This window comes from Staurois parvus, unplaced genomic scaffold (assembly GCF_062004578.1).
Source record: "Staurois parvus isolate SC_StPar_1 unplaced genomic scaffold, SC_StPar_1.0 ptg001258l, whole genome shotgun sequence".
Classification (NCBI taxonomy): domain Eukaryota; kingdom Metazoa; phylum Chordata; class Amphibia; order Anura; family Ranidae; genus Staurois; species Staurois parvus.
This window is the reverse complement of record NW_028319054.1, coordinates 170,038-184,218: the sequence shown is the minus strand read 5'-3', so window position 1 is coordinate 184,218 and position 14,181 is coordinate 170,038. Positions and strand designations below refer to the sequence as shown.

Below are 14,181 nucleotides of genomic sequence, written 5' to 3'. Positions count from 1 at the left end.
GCCCTATGCTATTATGCCCAGTGTATTGCTTCACACTGACCTGAAGATCTCTTCTTTCCTGCTGCTGGCAGCACTCTGGAGACCACTAGCTGGGATAAAAGGTGGAGTGCAGTTGGTATAGCTACGGATGGAACAGGAGTCAGCAATACAGAGGAGGTATTGGCTTATGCAACTCTTGCCCCTTACTACAGCTCCAACTTTACAAGCAGTTCCTCTGCCTTGCATTCTGCTTGATGCTCTGGGATGGTGGGTCAGCAAGCCAAGGCCGTAATCTACCAGTCAACTGGCCACGATCTACTGGTAGAGCGCAATCTACAGGTTGCTGACGCCCCCACAATATACACCATATGGCTGGCTCAGCTTTAACTACATGCTTTCCTGTTTCAGGACTCTCCTTTCAAATTGAGTTCAGTACTCCTAGCAAGCCTGTCTGGATGTGTATGGAAATTGTGATTTTATTTTGATAGATTTGAGTTTGCTTCTGTTTTGTATTTAACCAGTTCCCTCCAGGCCAAGCGGGACTTTCGTTGATCCGGGTGGGTGTCATTTGACGCCCTCCGAAATCCCTACAGCGCTGGGCATTGGACACAGCATATGACTGATCTGTGTACTGGCCTGTTGCCACTACCATGTGTCCATTGTGACCAATCACAGCAGGTCACATGACAATTGTAAACAATGGATGGCTTCCTTACATGCCATCCATTGCACACAATTGTGTTGCTCGCTGTGATTGGTCACAGTGGTCAAACAGTACAGACTGGGCCAATCACAGCCCATCTGTGTCATGTGATTAGCTGTGGCCAATCACAGCTAATCACAAATCGATTTCATTCAGTTAAATGCTTGCCTATAGCAGTGAAAGTCATTGCTATAGGCAATCATAATGTGTAAAAAAAAAAAAACACAAAAAACTGATCACTTCCCCAGAGTAGCACAATGTTAAAAAAAGGAAAAAAATGTAATAATAAATAAAAAATGAAATATTTTTTTTCCCCAAACTGTCACCAGTCAGTGTCCCTGACCACCGCCACACCAGTTATATGATGACCCTGTACTGCACTGGTGATAGTATGTAATAAAAAAAAAAAATACAAAAAAATTACAACAAAACAGTATTTATACCGCAGACGGTTTACTTTCCAAAAAGGGGTCTCCTGGTTATATTTGTACTGTCCTGACATTTTTTGGACCTCAAGAAATGAGATAGGATGTCAGTACATCAGGACTGATCGATTTTCAGATATATACACCATTGTTTGTGGTCTCTGTAACTTTCCTACAGACTAAATAATATACACTAATTTGGGTTATTTGCACCAAAGAAATATATCAGTACATATACATTTTGGCCTAAATTTATGAAGAACGATTATTTATTTGCAAATATTTATAACAAAAACAAAGAAAAGCTTGTTTTTTTCAAAATTTTTGGTCTCTTTTAGTTTAACAAAAAATAAAAAATCCAGTGGTGAATAAATACCACCAAAAGAAAGCTCTAGTGTGAACAAAATTATAAAAATTTTGTTGGCTACAGTGTTGCATGACAACGCAATTGTCATTCAAACTGTGAGAGCGCTGAAAATTGGCCTGGGCATGAAGGGTAAAAGTGCCCAGTATTGAAGGGGATAACATACAGAGTTCCATAATATTTTGAGGCTTATATATATTTTCTTACAGCTTCATTTTTTTCTTCTATGTACAGCATGTTTTACATTCCTGTATCTCTTTCTGTATGATGTTTGTCATAAGGTGATTAGGAGTGCTAATTGACACAGGTGGGTATCCTGTGGGTTGGTGCGTAAAAGGAATGGCACTCCTGATCACCTCTCTGTTTTGACTAAGCACTTAATTTTGTGAAATGCGTTAGCAGCTTTACTTGTCCTCCATGCTGTTTGTCCCATTCTTTGGAAGAATAAAGGATTTTCATTTTCTGTTAAGTCTCTGGCATGCGGCCATCATCTTTTTCCCCTTTGAAACAACCAATTCAACCCATAGGTCTGGGATGTCTGTGACCCAGAGGAATTCAAACTGCAACTCTTAGGATCTTAGGAGCCAGGGCACCCCTTCATTGTGGAGAAGGCTTTTTTTGGAAGACTTGACCAGTTTTGTGTTCCAAGTCTTGAGCCAAAAGGAAGGGCTGAATTTTAGCTTTAAAGTTGAAGCCCATGGGAAGTGGTGCTCTGTGCTTTAAGGAGGAAGATCCCTCTGAAGAAGGGGTTTTGGAGCCATCCCTTTTGGAAAAATCCTATTGTGTCATCCTTTATGAACTCGCCAAGTGCTTCAAAGAGTCACCCTTCTTCAAAGGGTATAAGAATGTGGTTACATTCAGCTTCAGACCAAGATTTGAGACATAAGAATTTGTGCATATGGACAGGAAATGAGAAGCATCCTGGAAACTTGTATCATTACTTGTTCTAGAGTACCAACACAGAAAAGCAAGGCAGGAGGCAGCGTTTGTAATGCTGGATACACACTATTAGTTTTTTTTTTCTTTCAACCCCCCATGCTGAATGAAAAAACAAAAATGAAGAGCTCAGGAGGAGCTTTCTGTGCTAGCTATGAGATCTTAGTACAGCGATCTGCCCACTGAGCTATTGTGTTCTGACAAGGGGAACGTCCCCTAAGGGGTATGAGAGGCTGGGGGGAGGGGGAACTTCTGTAACCTCCTCCAACACCACGTCCAGGTTTTCTTAAGTTTTCCATACCTATTTCTAAGGGAAGTGGTTCCACTTTTGACTCAGGTAGAGAAGATGGCAGTGGAGAAGAGGCCTAGAGGCCTAGAACTTTTGGGCTCTGAACAGTGATGGCTGAATTAAGGCTGATAATTGTATTAGCAACTCTGACACAGCTGCAGATAAATCTGCCTAGGACAGATTGGCTTCTTGTTGCATGCCTGAGATACAGCTAACTGGATGCACAGACTGGTGTTAAAATAGGGTCCTGCACAGAGCAATTCGAGTGCTTTGCAGCCCATTGGCAGAAAAAATGTATGTCTGAGCCTTTGCCATGATTCCCTTCCATCTGGCTTCTGCCACTGCGATCAGTGTGGGTATTTCCCTGTGGAATACTCTCAGAGTAGGGTGAGAAAATGAGGTAAGCATGTGCAGAGAAGGATGCAAAGCTACCTAGAAGTCAACCATCTTGTAAGAAAGTCCTCATGGGAAGAGAGTGGAATGAAATGGGTGGAAGTTTTGGCAATAGTGCAACCTACGGTGTGATGCAACAGCTAGTCATCCACCTGAAACTAAGCTCTGAATGGTGGAAATTGTACCGCCAAGTTTGAAAGTTTAAACACTTGATAAATGAATAAAGTCAAATGCAATTCTCTGTTCCCTGATAGTTTTCATTGTAAAAATGAATACTATTAGGAGACTCTAATAAGTATATTGCAAGTAGTGAGATTTTAAGGCAAGCCATAGATGATACAATTGCAGGAGGTGGTTGCTGGAAAGAAAATTGCTCAATTTCTCCATCAACATAGTCAGTGTTGATGGAGGAATCCCTCCTGCAGCACTATTGTGTTCTGCCTGCAGGGAGCCTCTCCTGTCGGCAGAACGCAATGATCACTGCTGGTGTCTAGAGCCGCTGGCAGTAAATGAATGCAAAAAATCCAACAAGCTAGCTGTACTGAAGGCAACTCCTGTACAACCAGCCTGCTCATAGATGATTCAAATCTCAGCCAATCCCTGCTGAACGGGCCAAAATTCGATCCTTTTATGGCCAGCTCAAGTCTCAAGTCTCATCATACATGCAGAAAAACTGATGGAAACTGATGCATGTTGCAGATTCCTGTGCAGAAAAGATCTGCACGATACCAATGTTGTGCTGTGAACAGGGCACATAGAGAACAATTGATTTTACTATGTCCTTGCAGAACGTGTGCAGAAAAACTGACATCTCTGCACCATGGTGTGAACGAGCCCTCAAACTTGCTATAAGACTACAGTAATTGTTCAATAACAGGATGGGCATGTCTTACCTTTCCATGTTGCTATTCCCTGTATGGGTCTAGGCTTTGCCTGTAATGGTGGGCATACTCCCAGAGGGAATGAACTGACCACAGCCCTGGACCTGTGGCTAACTATATGTGTTGCACTAAGTGCCGAGGTGAGCACCCAAGTATGATGTAATGCTCAAAGCAACACTGCAGGCCACCCTTGCAGCATGGGTTCAGGCTCGCAAGGTATTACTGATCTTGCATTAATCTGAACAAACAGAACTGCAATCCACATACAAATCCATGTGCACTAAGGAGAGTCAGCAGCAACATTTTTGGAAGGAAGTGTTTTCAATGCCTGTCAGGGTACACAGTGAATGTCAATGGAATGGGAAGGGAGGCAAGTATACAACACAGCAGGTTGCACTCAAGAGGGGTGAGGGGTTACTACAAGACAACATCAGTAAAATTGAAGTTGTCCTTTAAAGCCCAGTTGAAGACCAGTTTATTGTACAGACCTCTAAAAATGTGATCACCATGGAAACAAAAAAATGATGAAAGTCATTTTAAAAACAACATCTGACTTTTTTTTAGCTTAAAATGAAAGACACCCTCACTGCTGCTATCATGACTATCAAGTCAATATGCTGCCAAAATAAGTTTTATGTCTCTCTTGCATTTCTGTATAACTGTAAAGCTTTGTACTATCAATGCTTTCTCTGCAAATGTTTAACCATCACAAGACAAAATGCAACTGACACAGTAGTCCACAATACTTTTTTTATTTAAAAGTTTTCCATAGCTCTATGTCACTTTGGTCTGTATAAAAGAGGCACCAAACCCAGAAGCATTGGGTATTTTCTGAGTTACCTATAGAGATGGTTGAAGCTTGTTGTAAGGCTCTTCAAAAGCTGTAGAAAGTAGTGAAAGAACATTACGTAGGGGGACCTTCATACCAAACAAACATTGTGTTTGCCCTAGAGCCCAGCTGAAATATCCAAAATAGATATGCAGTCAGATAGCACCCAATAACCTGCATTTTCATAGTCTAACCTCCGCTTTCCTGTTACAACAGTTATCCAAGGTGTCTAAATACGAAGCATTCTTCACGGCTGTTTAACCACATACACGGGATTCCAGCCACAAGGATCAGCAGACTCATGTGACTGCAATGACAAGTACATGCAAATAACGGTGGCTGACTTCAACCATCGCTGTTCACATGTAGCAGCACATCATGTGGTTATCTGTGGTTAGGGACAGTTCTATGAGCCTGAAATCCAGTGTATGTGGCCACATAGAGGAGGCCTTAATGAGCAGTCCAATGGGCAAGAGCTAGACCACATGCACTCAGTAATCGGTACTCAGTAACAGACCTGGACAAACACTCTCTCTTTTTTCTGCAATAAAAGTCTGTGCGAGGACACTTTTACTGAGGGTTGTAGCTGTCACTCAACTATGAGTGGGAGTAGGAAGCAGCATTTTACAGAAAGAAAAGAGTATTTTAAGGTGTTTCCAAGCACAAACAGTCACAAATCATAAAATGCAGGGGTACAGAACTATAAAGAAATAAAACGCTGTAAAACTTCAGCTGGGCTTCAGGAACTTTACAGTGTTGACCCTCTGTGCTACATTTGTTCAGCAACATTTTATTTTAACTGCCACACTTCTGTACTGAAACCTTTCTCCTGAGCCACAGGATAAAGATAAAGATCTAGATGCTCAGACGGAGCTCTAAATCTGGTGCAAAATGTGTGTCTTGGGTGCTAGATGAAACAAAAAGTACTTATCTATGAAAACAGTTATTAAACTCACTAAAAAGCTTTACTTTTCACATGGAAGTGAAATGCCACTATGGTATGTATTTACAGTATATGTGTAAGAATGCATCAAAGCTGATATATTTTTATGTTTTTGTCATTAAATTCCAACATGCTGTGTTGGTCATCTTTGCAGTGACATAGAAAACAAAATTCTGGGGATCCATTTCCACCTATATGGATACTTGATCTTCCCAGAATATGACATACTTGCAAATGTGCATCTAATAACTGTAGTTCATTCAGTGAAATAGTTTGGCTTTATTGCACAGTCCTCAAAGAATGTGGTCACCATGGAAACACAAAATGATGAAAATTATTGTAAAACAACATCTAACTTCTTTCAGCTTAAAAGGAAAGACACCCTCACTGCTGCTATCACAGCTTTAAATTCAATAAGCTACAAAAATACCTATTTGTAGGTTTTAAATATCTTTTGCTATTACATTCGTATGTAAACTCAAAGAAATAAAAATTTAAATGACCCGACTACCTCACACAGCATAACAGCAGAAGTAATTTGTCCATAGTCTGGCCAAGAAAGGAGCAGCCAGTCATCTGAAATTCTCTCTGCTTTCCTACAATAAAAAAAACCCGACACATGAAAAAAAATTGTGTCGCCACACCCCCTCTCCTGTGACTGACAGACTAATTAGGAGTATCATGCAGGAACATGACAGAAGGGGGTGTGTTTCCCACAGCCATCCACACAGATCACTCCCAAAATAGCTTAGCTCTGGAATTATTCAGCGGACCATGCTGACACTATGTGCTTACTATATGACACAGATTTAACCCCACAGCTGCCAGGGAGAAAGCCGAGCAGGAGGATCACAATTAACCCAATGACTGGGCACTTGCACTGTGTAACTATCAGGCGTTACTTGAAAGTAGGGCAGTACAGTACAAGTGCCAAACTACTGAATTGAGGGGTTAATTGTGATTCTTCTGCTCAGGCTCCCTCCCCGGGAACTGTGGGGTTAAATCTGTGTGAGGTTGTTGTGCTCCCTTAGTTGAATATGATGACCTGTAAAACCATGTATCCCCCCTCCTCCTCTTTCCTTAGTAGAGATAAACACATAGTGTCGGCAGGGTCACACTAAGTAATTCCCCACAGTACCCCTGCTGGTATGATGGGGGTCTGGATGGCTATTACGGGGGGAATAGAACCCGGGATGCCCACACGTAGCTGGGGCCTGGTAGTAAATCCCCTTTGGAACATCTGAAAGACCCAGTACCTCCTGATTTGGACGGATCTACCTTGTCTGGCCAGGGGTCGGGAAGGCAGAGAGTCCGCAAACCAGTGCCCCGAGTAGTCGCCTCAGGGGTGCCACTAGTAGCACCTGGGTGTGGGACCCCACTGTGTGAAAATGGCACATGGTCACTTGTTTACAAACTTTTTCTGCACAGCGCCCTTAGGACCAGGCCTTCTGGCTAGGACCAGGGCAATTTTTGCTACAGGCCTCAGGGCCTGGTCTGTGCACTATTTCGCACGACCACTTTTTTATTTTCTATTTATTTAACACCTCCCACTTTTTCTTTACTTATGTGTGTGTTTTCCTCACAGGATGGAGGGTGTGGGTCCTCGGGCCTGCCCTGAAGTCTAGGGGGAGGATGTGTGGCCTTTTGGTTCCTTGCTCCCCTGTCCCTAGGGGGTTTTCTCTTCGGGAGAGCCCCCTTACCAAGTACTGGGTGTCTGGCTTCGGCTGGACACAAGGAATGGTGGTCCACCAGGCCTTTTGGCCAGGAGGACCAAATGGGAACCTTGTCCCTGTCAGGAGCTTCGTGCCCCGGGGGATCAGGGTAGTGGTCCATCCCCTTCGGTGGAAGGACAAAGCACACCCCTAAGTGCACTTTTTCGTGTGGTGTTTTGCACTTGCACTTTTTTTGTGAACACTTACGGGTTTTTAGTTATAGTTGCACGTTTGCGGACTTAAAAAAAAAAAAAAAATTCCCCACAGTTGCTCAGCTCCCTCCAGCCTATGAAAGTCTGCAGTCTCCGGTGCCTCAAATTCTGCCCTTATGGGGATAACTGTTTTCTCAGTCTCCTCAGGCTGGAGCTGACTCCTAATTAGTCTGTCAGTCAGAGGAGAGGGGGTGTGGTGACACAAATTTTTTTCGTGAGTCCGATTTTTCACTGTAGGAAAGCAGAGAGGATTTCAGATGACTGGCTGCTCCTTTTTTGGCCAGACTAGGGACAGGTGACTTCTGCTGCTATGCTGTGTGAGATAGACTGGTCATTTCAATTTTGATTTTTTTGGGGGGGTTTACAGCCACTTTAAGCAACATAATTTGTGTACAAAATAACTTTTTTACAGCCTTACAAGGAACTCAAACCAACAGCTCGCAACTCACAGTGTCAATGCTATGCATATATTACTTACACAGATATAGTAATCAGATGTCCATCTAGTGCAACTCAGACTGCCTGTCATTTAGCAGACAATATGGAATTTGTTTATGACAACTGTGGCTGCAATTCTGAATTGTCAACTGCAACCGTTTGGACACCAGCTGGAAAAATACATGTTTACTGAAGTGACCCCCTTGTTCTGTTTTCCCCACCTCTCTTCCATGTCTATTCTGCCTGTCTGCATTAACTTATTACTCTATACTGTTGCTTTCTCTCCACATTTTCAACAATAGCAACCAAAACATAATGCAATGGATGAAAAACAGGTTTCACAAACCTCCTCCTAAAGAGGTATGAAAAAAAACTCTACATGCTCACCTCTATGCTGCAGCATCAGTGTGATGTTGCAGTTTTCCCATGTTGGCTCTAAGCCTGAGAACTGAGTGATCGCTCAGCTCTAACACTGCTCAGAGTGGAGAGGCGTGACGGTCAGTCACTGCTCTTCACTCTGCTCCTGCAGTGTTCACTGGAATGCCAGGCTGGAGAGGGAGTGGGTGCAGCTGGCTCTGGGCTCTCAGCTTCGTGGTGACAGGAGGGGTCAGCTGTCAATCAGATAGCTGGGTGGATACCAACAGTATGGTTGGGATCCTTCTAAAGCCTGGAGCGGATCTGCCATGTCAGCTGAGAGTGGGCAATAGCCCTAGCTCTAGGAGTCTTTTTTCAGGTTACAACCCCCCCCCCCCATTTTGGATAAAAAGCACACTCTTTTAAACCAAATAAATGTGAATGATGTCACGTCCCCAGCATGTGTAAAAAAAAAAAAGTGCGTGGACGAATCTGATGTTCAGAGAGCATTGGCATTACAGCCTCCGCAATAACGTTCCCCTATCCTTAATCTCAATGAGCAGGTGGTGCCTACTACATATTGCCACACAACGCATATTAAAATTAGAGTAATTCTCTTATTCTAATCCTGTAACCAAATGCCAAAATGTGTTAGCAGACTAAGCTGTTTTTGCACTGAATAAAGAATCAAAACTTACAGACGTGAGCAGATCTTTGCACTACAGTTTTCAGTAAATGAGGGTAAATGGGAGGCTTGGCCGGGCAACAGTTTCCTGAGTCCTATGGCGGACTGAGGTAGAGTGGGTATACACCATTTCTATTTATCAACATGTCTGGTGCTTGTCCTTACACTATCTGACCTTCAGCTTTCTTCCAGCCCAACTTGAAATGATGTACAGGCCCGTAATTGCTGGCTTGTTACAAGTAGAGGTGGCAGAATTGGATTTTCAGGTGGAGTATAGATGAACAAAACACACTATAGATTGTGCTGACAGCAAAACGGGCAGCAATAGGGAGCAAATACAGAAAATAACTGGGACAAAAGAACATTTGTGTATCGTGGCAGGGGTGGTGTGAAGAGTTGTACAAAGGGCAAAAGTGTCAGTGATAGTGAAATAGGTCAGGGATGGAGAAATAGTTCTCCAACCAGAACTGCAGATGTCCAGTTCTTACTTTCATATGTATAATATTCCCTCTGAGATTGTAAGCTCCAAGGAGCAGGGCCCTCCTAACCATCTTGTATTGAACTGTATTGTTGCTGTATTTTCTCCCTTTATATTGTAAAGCACTGAGCAAACTGTTGGCACTATATAAATCTTGAACAATAATAATAATAATATACTGCAGAATACAGTACGCAATCACATGGTAAAAACATTTGCTTTTACAGATCCCTTTTCTGTAACACTCCACCTTTGGATTAAGTGCCCTCTCTCAGTTTACATCACAGGGCATAATGTACACAGTGGTTCATGAGGCTATTATAAAAAGTAAGCACATCTGTCCTGTGTAATTTAAAATAACACCAATGAATACTGTTTGATACTGCACTTCACTTCTGAAAATCCTAGCTAGTCAATCATAATGCCGGTCCTTTGGTTTCAATACGTTTTGAGTTACTGACCAGGAAGAAAAGTACACATCAGATCACTCCAACTTCCCAAACTTTACGACACTGGGCCAGTATGACAACTTGAAATTTTACATAAAGGAGTCAGCAATGCCAGTCTATGTATTTTTCTGAACACAGATTTTTTTTTTTTTCTTTTTAAAGCAAATCACAACAGAGTGGCTAGTGTGCAAAGAGAGCCCTGTACAGAAACTAATTTGTAAAAAGGTCTACAGTCCAGATGGGTAGTGTAATAAACAGATGTTTTGCTGGTGACTACTGTGTAAACATAAATTAATTTGTATAACTTGTTAGTAAAGCAGGCTAGTCCAGGTGGCCAAGTGCCAAGTAAACCCCAATCAAAAGATTAGAATGTATTTAAGATCCCAGGTTGGGTAGCTGGTGACTCAGTGCAGATGGCTAGAGGCCGAGGTACACTACAACACTTTTCTGTCCTTGCCAACTCAGTCTCCTCTCTAGTGTATTTGCTGATTAGTGTAGTAATCCCTGTTCATACTGCAACCTTACATGAAAAGAGACCACTTACAAAAGAGCAGCTCACCATACATCGGAGGAACCTCTGGTTTGCAAAATGCAAATGATTTTCTAGTGGTCCTGCAAAAATCTTCCTATGTATGTACATGAACAATGGTATCAGATGGCTAAGGGTAATTGGGATAAAAAGGGTGTTTCCTTTTTCCCTGGTATTCTGTTTATCTCTGGGTAAATGGTAGACATTAATAGGGATAGCCTGGTGCTCCAGATGACTACATTTAGGCCTCATGCACACTGGGCATTTTTACAGCTGCTTCTATGGGCCTCAGGCACTTTTTTCCCTGCCTAAACTTCCCTGAATGCTAGCCTATGTGTGTGTAGCCATGCACACACAAACTTTTTAGCAGAGTTTAAGTAGCAGGAGAGCTTGGAAGCACGAAAAAAAAAAAACTACTGCCAGTGTGTCCAGGAGCAGCAGCCTTTTGACAGAAAAAACGCGTGACGCTTGTAAACGTGTCTATACACATGTAAACATGTGTTAACGCTAGGCACATTTAGCGCTTGAGCATTCATTCATTTCAATGGCCGTATTATTATTATGGGCAATTAAATGAATTAAGGCCCAAGTGCTTGACGCCTGTAAACATGCCTAAACGCATTACACTTTTACAAGCATCAGGCGTTTTTTGTGTCAATTGCTGCTGCCATGAGAAAAGGCTTCTAGGAGAGTTTGCAAAACGTCCTGTGTGCATGAGGCCTAAAAGCAAACAGAGGGAGATTCCCCAGCATGTACATACCAATGGATGTGCATGCCAGGTAAGAAAAAGCTTGTTGAAAGGTCAAACGTAAAGGGCATTTGACTTTGCTATGCAAAGTGTCAGTTCCCCCGAGATATTTTCGTTTTGGGTAGATGCTGGAGAATTAAACCCCCGTCAGTTTCTTACACTTGCTTGCCGGGACTTAGTGAGATTTTTGTGGTTATGTTCCTGGGTATGCACCCCTACTGTATCCTTTACGGAGGTTCGGGGTCCCACTCTTCATGTTGTATTTTTTAATTTATGTCATATTATAATATGGAGAATGCAGCAGAAGGTGCTGGAGAATGCAAAGATGGGTATTAACATTCAGAACTCTCAATGGACAGAACAAGTATAAAATTATGGCAGGGAAATCTCACGATTGGAGCTTCCGCTAAATATAAGAATACAGAGCCCACCAAGCTCTTCCCATAACTTACATGTATGTTACCCTTACACTGACAAATAAATAATGCCTTACCCAGCACCTTTTCCAGTAAGCCTAATCTTTTTAAGGCCCTTTTGGTGATTCGCTGCGTGCCTCATGCAGGGCCATGTAGTGGTGGCACTGGGAAGCACAGGTTTTGCTTGCATTGGCATGCCAGCAGTCTCATAGACATGTACTGGAACACAGGGCTGCTCAGACACAACCACATCTATATGACTGAAAGCACCATGATGAACACAACCTGTGCATCCCCGACATTATTTTTCATGTAAGCCAGTAAAACTACTTTAAGCCCAGGTTCACACTGACACGGTGTGGAATTTGCATCGGTTTCTGTGCGAAATCCACACCGCATCATAATCGCACCTCGTTCATACGAACCGCTGCGGGTGTGCATTTAAAGTTAACAACATCCTGAAATCAATTCACAAAATGCAGTGCGATGTGAAGGATCGGATCGCATGGATGTGAACACCCATGGCATCCGAGTCTGGTGCGGACAAAAAAGAGGGCCCTGCACTTTTTTGCTGCCGATGCAGTGCTATTTAAGCCATACAAAGTGAATGGCTCAAATTGCACCACACATAAATCACATGTGATTTACACAGGAATGCGGTGTGGTTTCTGTGCAAATCACATCCGATGTGCCGCACTGCATCAGTGTGAACCCAGGCTAAATATCACTTTTGTTTGGGTTTAGCCAGTGCTCAAGCACCATCTGATTTTCATTGTGAACTGTCATGCCATTGATTAAACAAGTCTTACTTGTGATGACAATGAGGCCGTCTCAGTTAAATCTGGTTGGTTCTCTTGATCATTGCTCTGAATTTCTGAGCCAAGTTGTGTCTCTGTAGGATAAAATTTAAGGCAAAATATAATTTCCTGTCACTGCATAATCAAATCATCTATACAAATCAAAGCAAATGCAAATTTTAAGGTAGCCATAACCCTTAGCCACAAATAAAAACAAAAAGTCAATGCCAAGTTAAACATAGAATCATAAATAAAATACAGTATATTGCAGATTTCAGCTCTACTACTGCTCATGTTAATTCTTTTGAGGTAGAGCCGAATTATGCAGTGCGTACAGTGCATTCATACAGTATTCAGACCCCCTTAACTTTTTTCAATTTTGTTATGTTGCAGGCTGATACCGTTGTTAAATTCATTTTTTTCTCATTAATCTACACTCGATACCCCATAATGGCAAAGTGAAAACAGAATATTAGAAACGTTTGCAAATTATGAAAAAGGAAAAACTGAAATATCACTTTAACATGAGTATTCAGAACCTTTACAACACTTGAAATTTAGCTCCAGGGCCTCCTGTTTCTCTTGATCGTTGCTGAGATGTTTCTACACTTTGATTGGAGTCCACCTGTGGTAAATTAAATTGGACCTGATTTGGAAAGGCACACACCTCTCTATAAGAGGCCTCACAGCTGACAATGCATACTGTATTAGAGCAAAAGCCACAAGGTCAAAAGGAACTGCCTGCAGAGGTCAGTGACATGATTATTGCAAGGCATAGATCTAGGAAAGGCTACAAAAAAAATCTGCTACACTGAAGGTTCCACAGAGCACAGTGGCTTCCATAATTATCAAATGGAGAAAGTTTGGCACAGCCAGAACTCTTCCAAGAGCTGGTCTCCTGGTGCAATCAGAGGAGAATGGCCTTCGTAAGAATGGTGACCAAGAATCCGATGATGATCACTCTGACTGAGCTCCAGAGATCCTGTGTGGAGATGAGACAAAGTTCCAGAAGGACAACCATCACTGCAACCCTCCTCCGATCTGGGCTTTATGGCAGAGTGGCTAGACAGAACCCTTTCTTCAGTGCAAAACACATGAAAGCCCGCTTGAAGTTTGTAAAAAAGCACCTGAAAAACTCTCCGACTGAGGAACAAGATTCACTGGTCTGATGAAACCAAGATTGAGCTGTCTGGCCTCAATTCTAATGTTATGTCTGGAGGAAACCACGCACGGCTCATCACCTGCCCAATACCATTCCAACAGTGAAGCATGGTGGTGGCAGGGGGGAGGGAGGGAGGGGAGGAGGGAGGGAGGGGGGAGGGGGGGGCCTAGCAGCACCTGTGGTCGGACGACTTGGCAGCTGTCAGAAGGCAACATGGCGGCACCAGACCCATGCAGCAGCTGCAGAGAGGAGGACCCCAGCAGGACAACACTGAATCTGTCTAGGTGAGTATCCCTACTGTGCAGAACACAGGATCAGGTAAGCAGAGGAAAAAAAATATTAGGGGAAAGGATGAAATTCTCCTTTAAGGACAACAGCTCTGAAAATAGGTGAGAGCTCCTAGTTCAAATTTAACCTGTGGTATTTTAACTTTCAAAATTCAGACATTGGAGAACCTTT

The 14,181-nt window shown here is 42.7% G+C and overlaps 1 protein-coding gene across 7 annotated transcripts in view; it reads right to left on the bottom strand.

Moving 5' to 3' along the window:
* The window catches only part of UIMC1 (ubiquitin interaction motif containing 1), a 152,428-nt gene that overhangs the window by 48,470 nt on the left and 89,777 nt on the right, over positions 1 to 14,181 (bottom strand). For all 7 annotated transcript variants that reach the window (XR_016308014.1, XM_089660657.1, XM_089660656.1 and 4 more), the window contains exon 8: positions 12,573 to 12,655. Coding sequence is in view for 6 of the 7 variants with exons in the window: in XM_089660657.1 (XP_089516783.1) it covers positions 12,573 to 12,655 (83 nt within the window). In the remaining variant the exon portion in view is untranslated. The remainder of the gene's footprint in view (positions 1 to 12,572; positions 12,656 to 14,181) is intronic.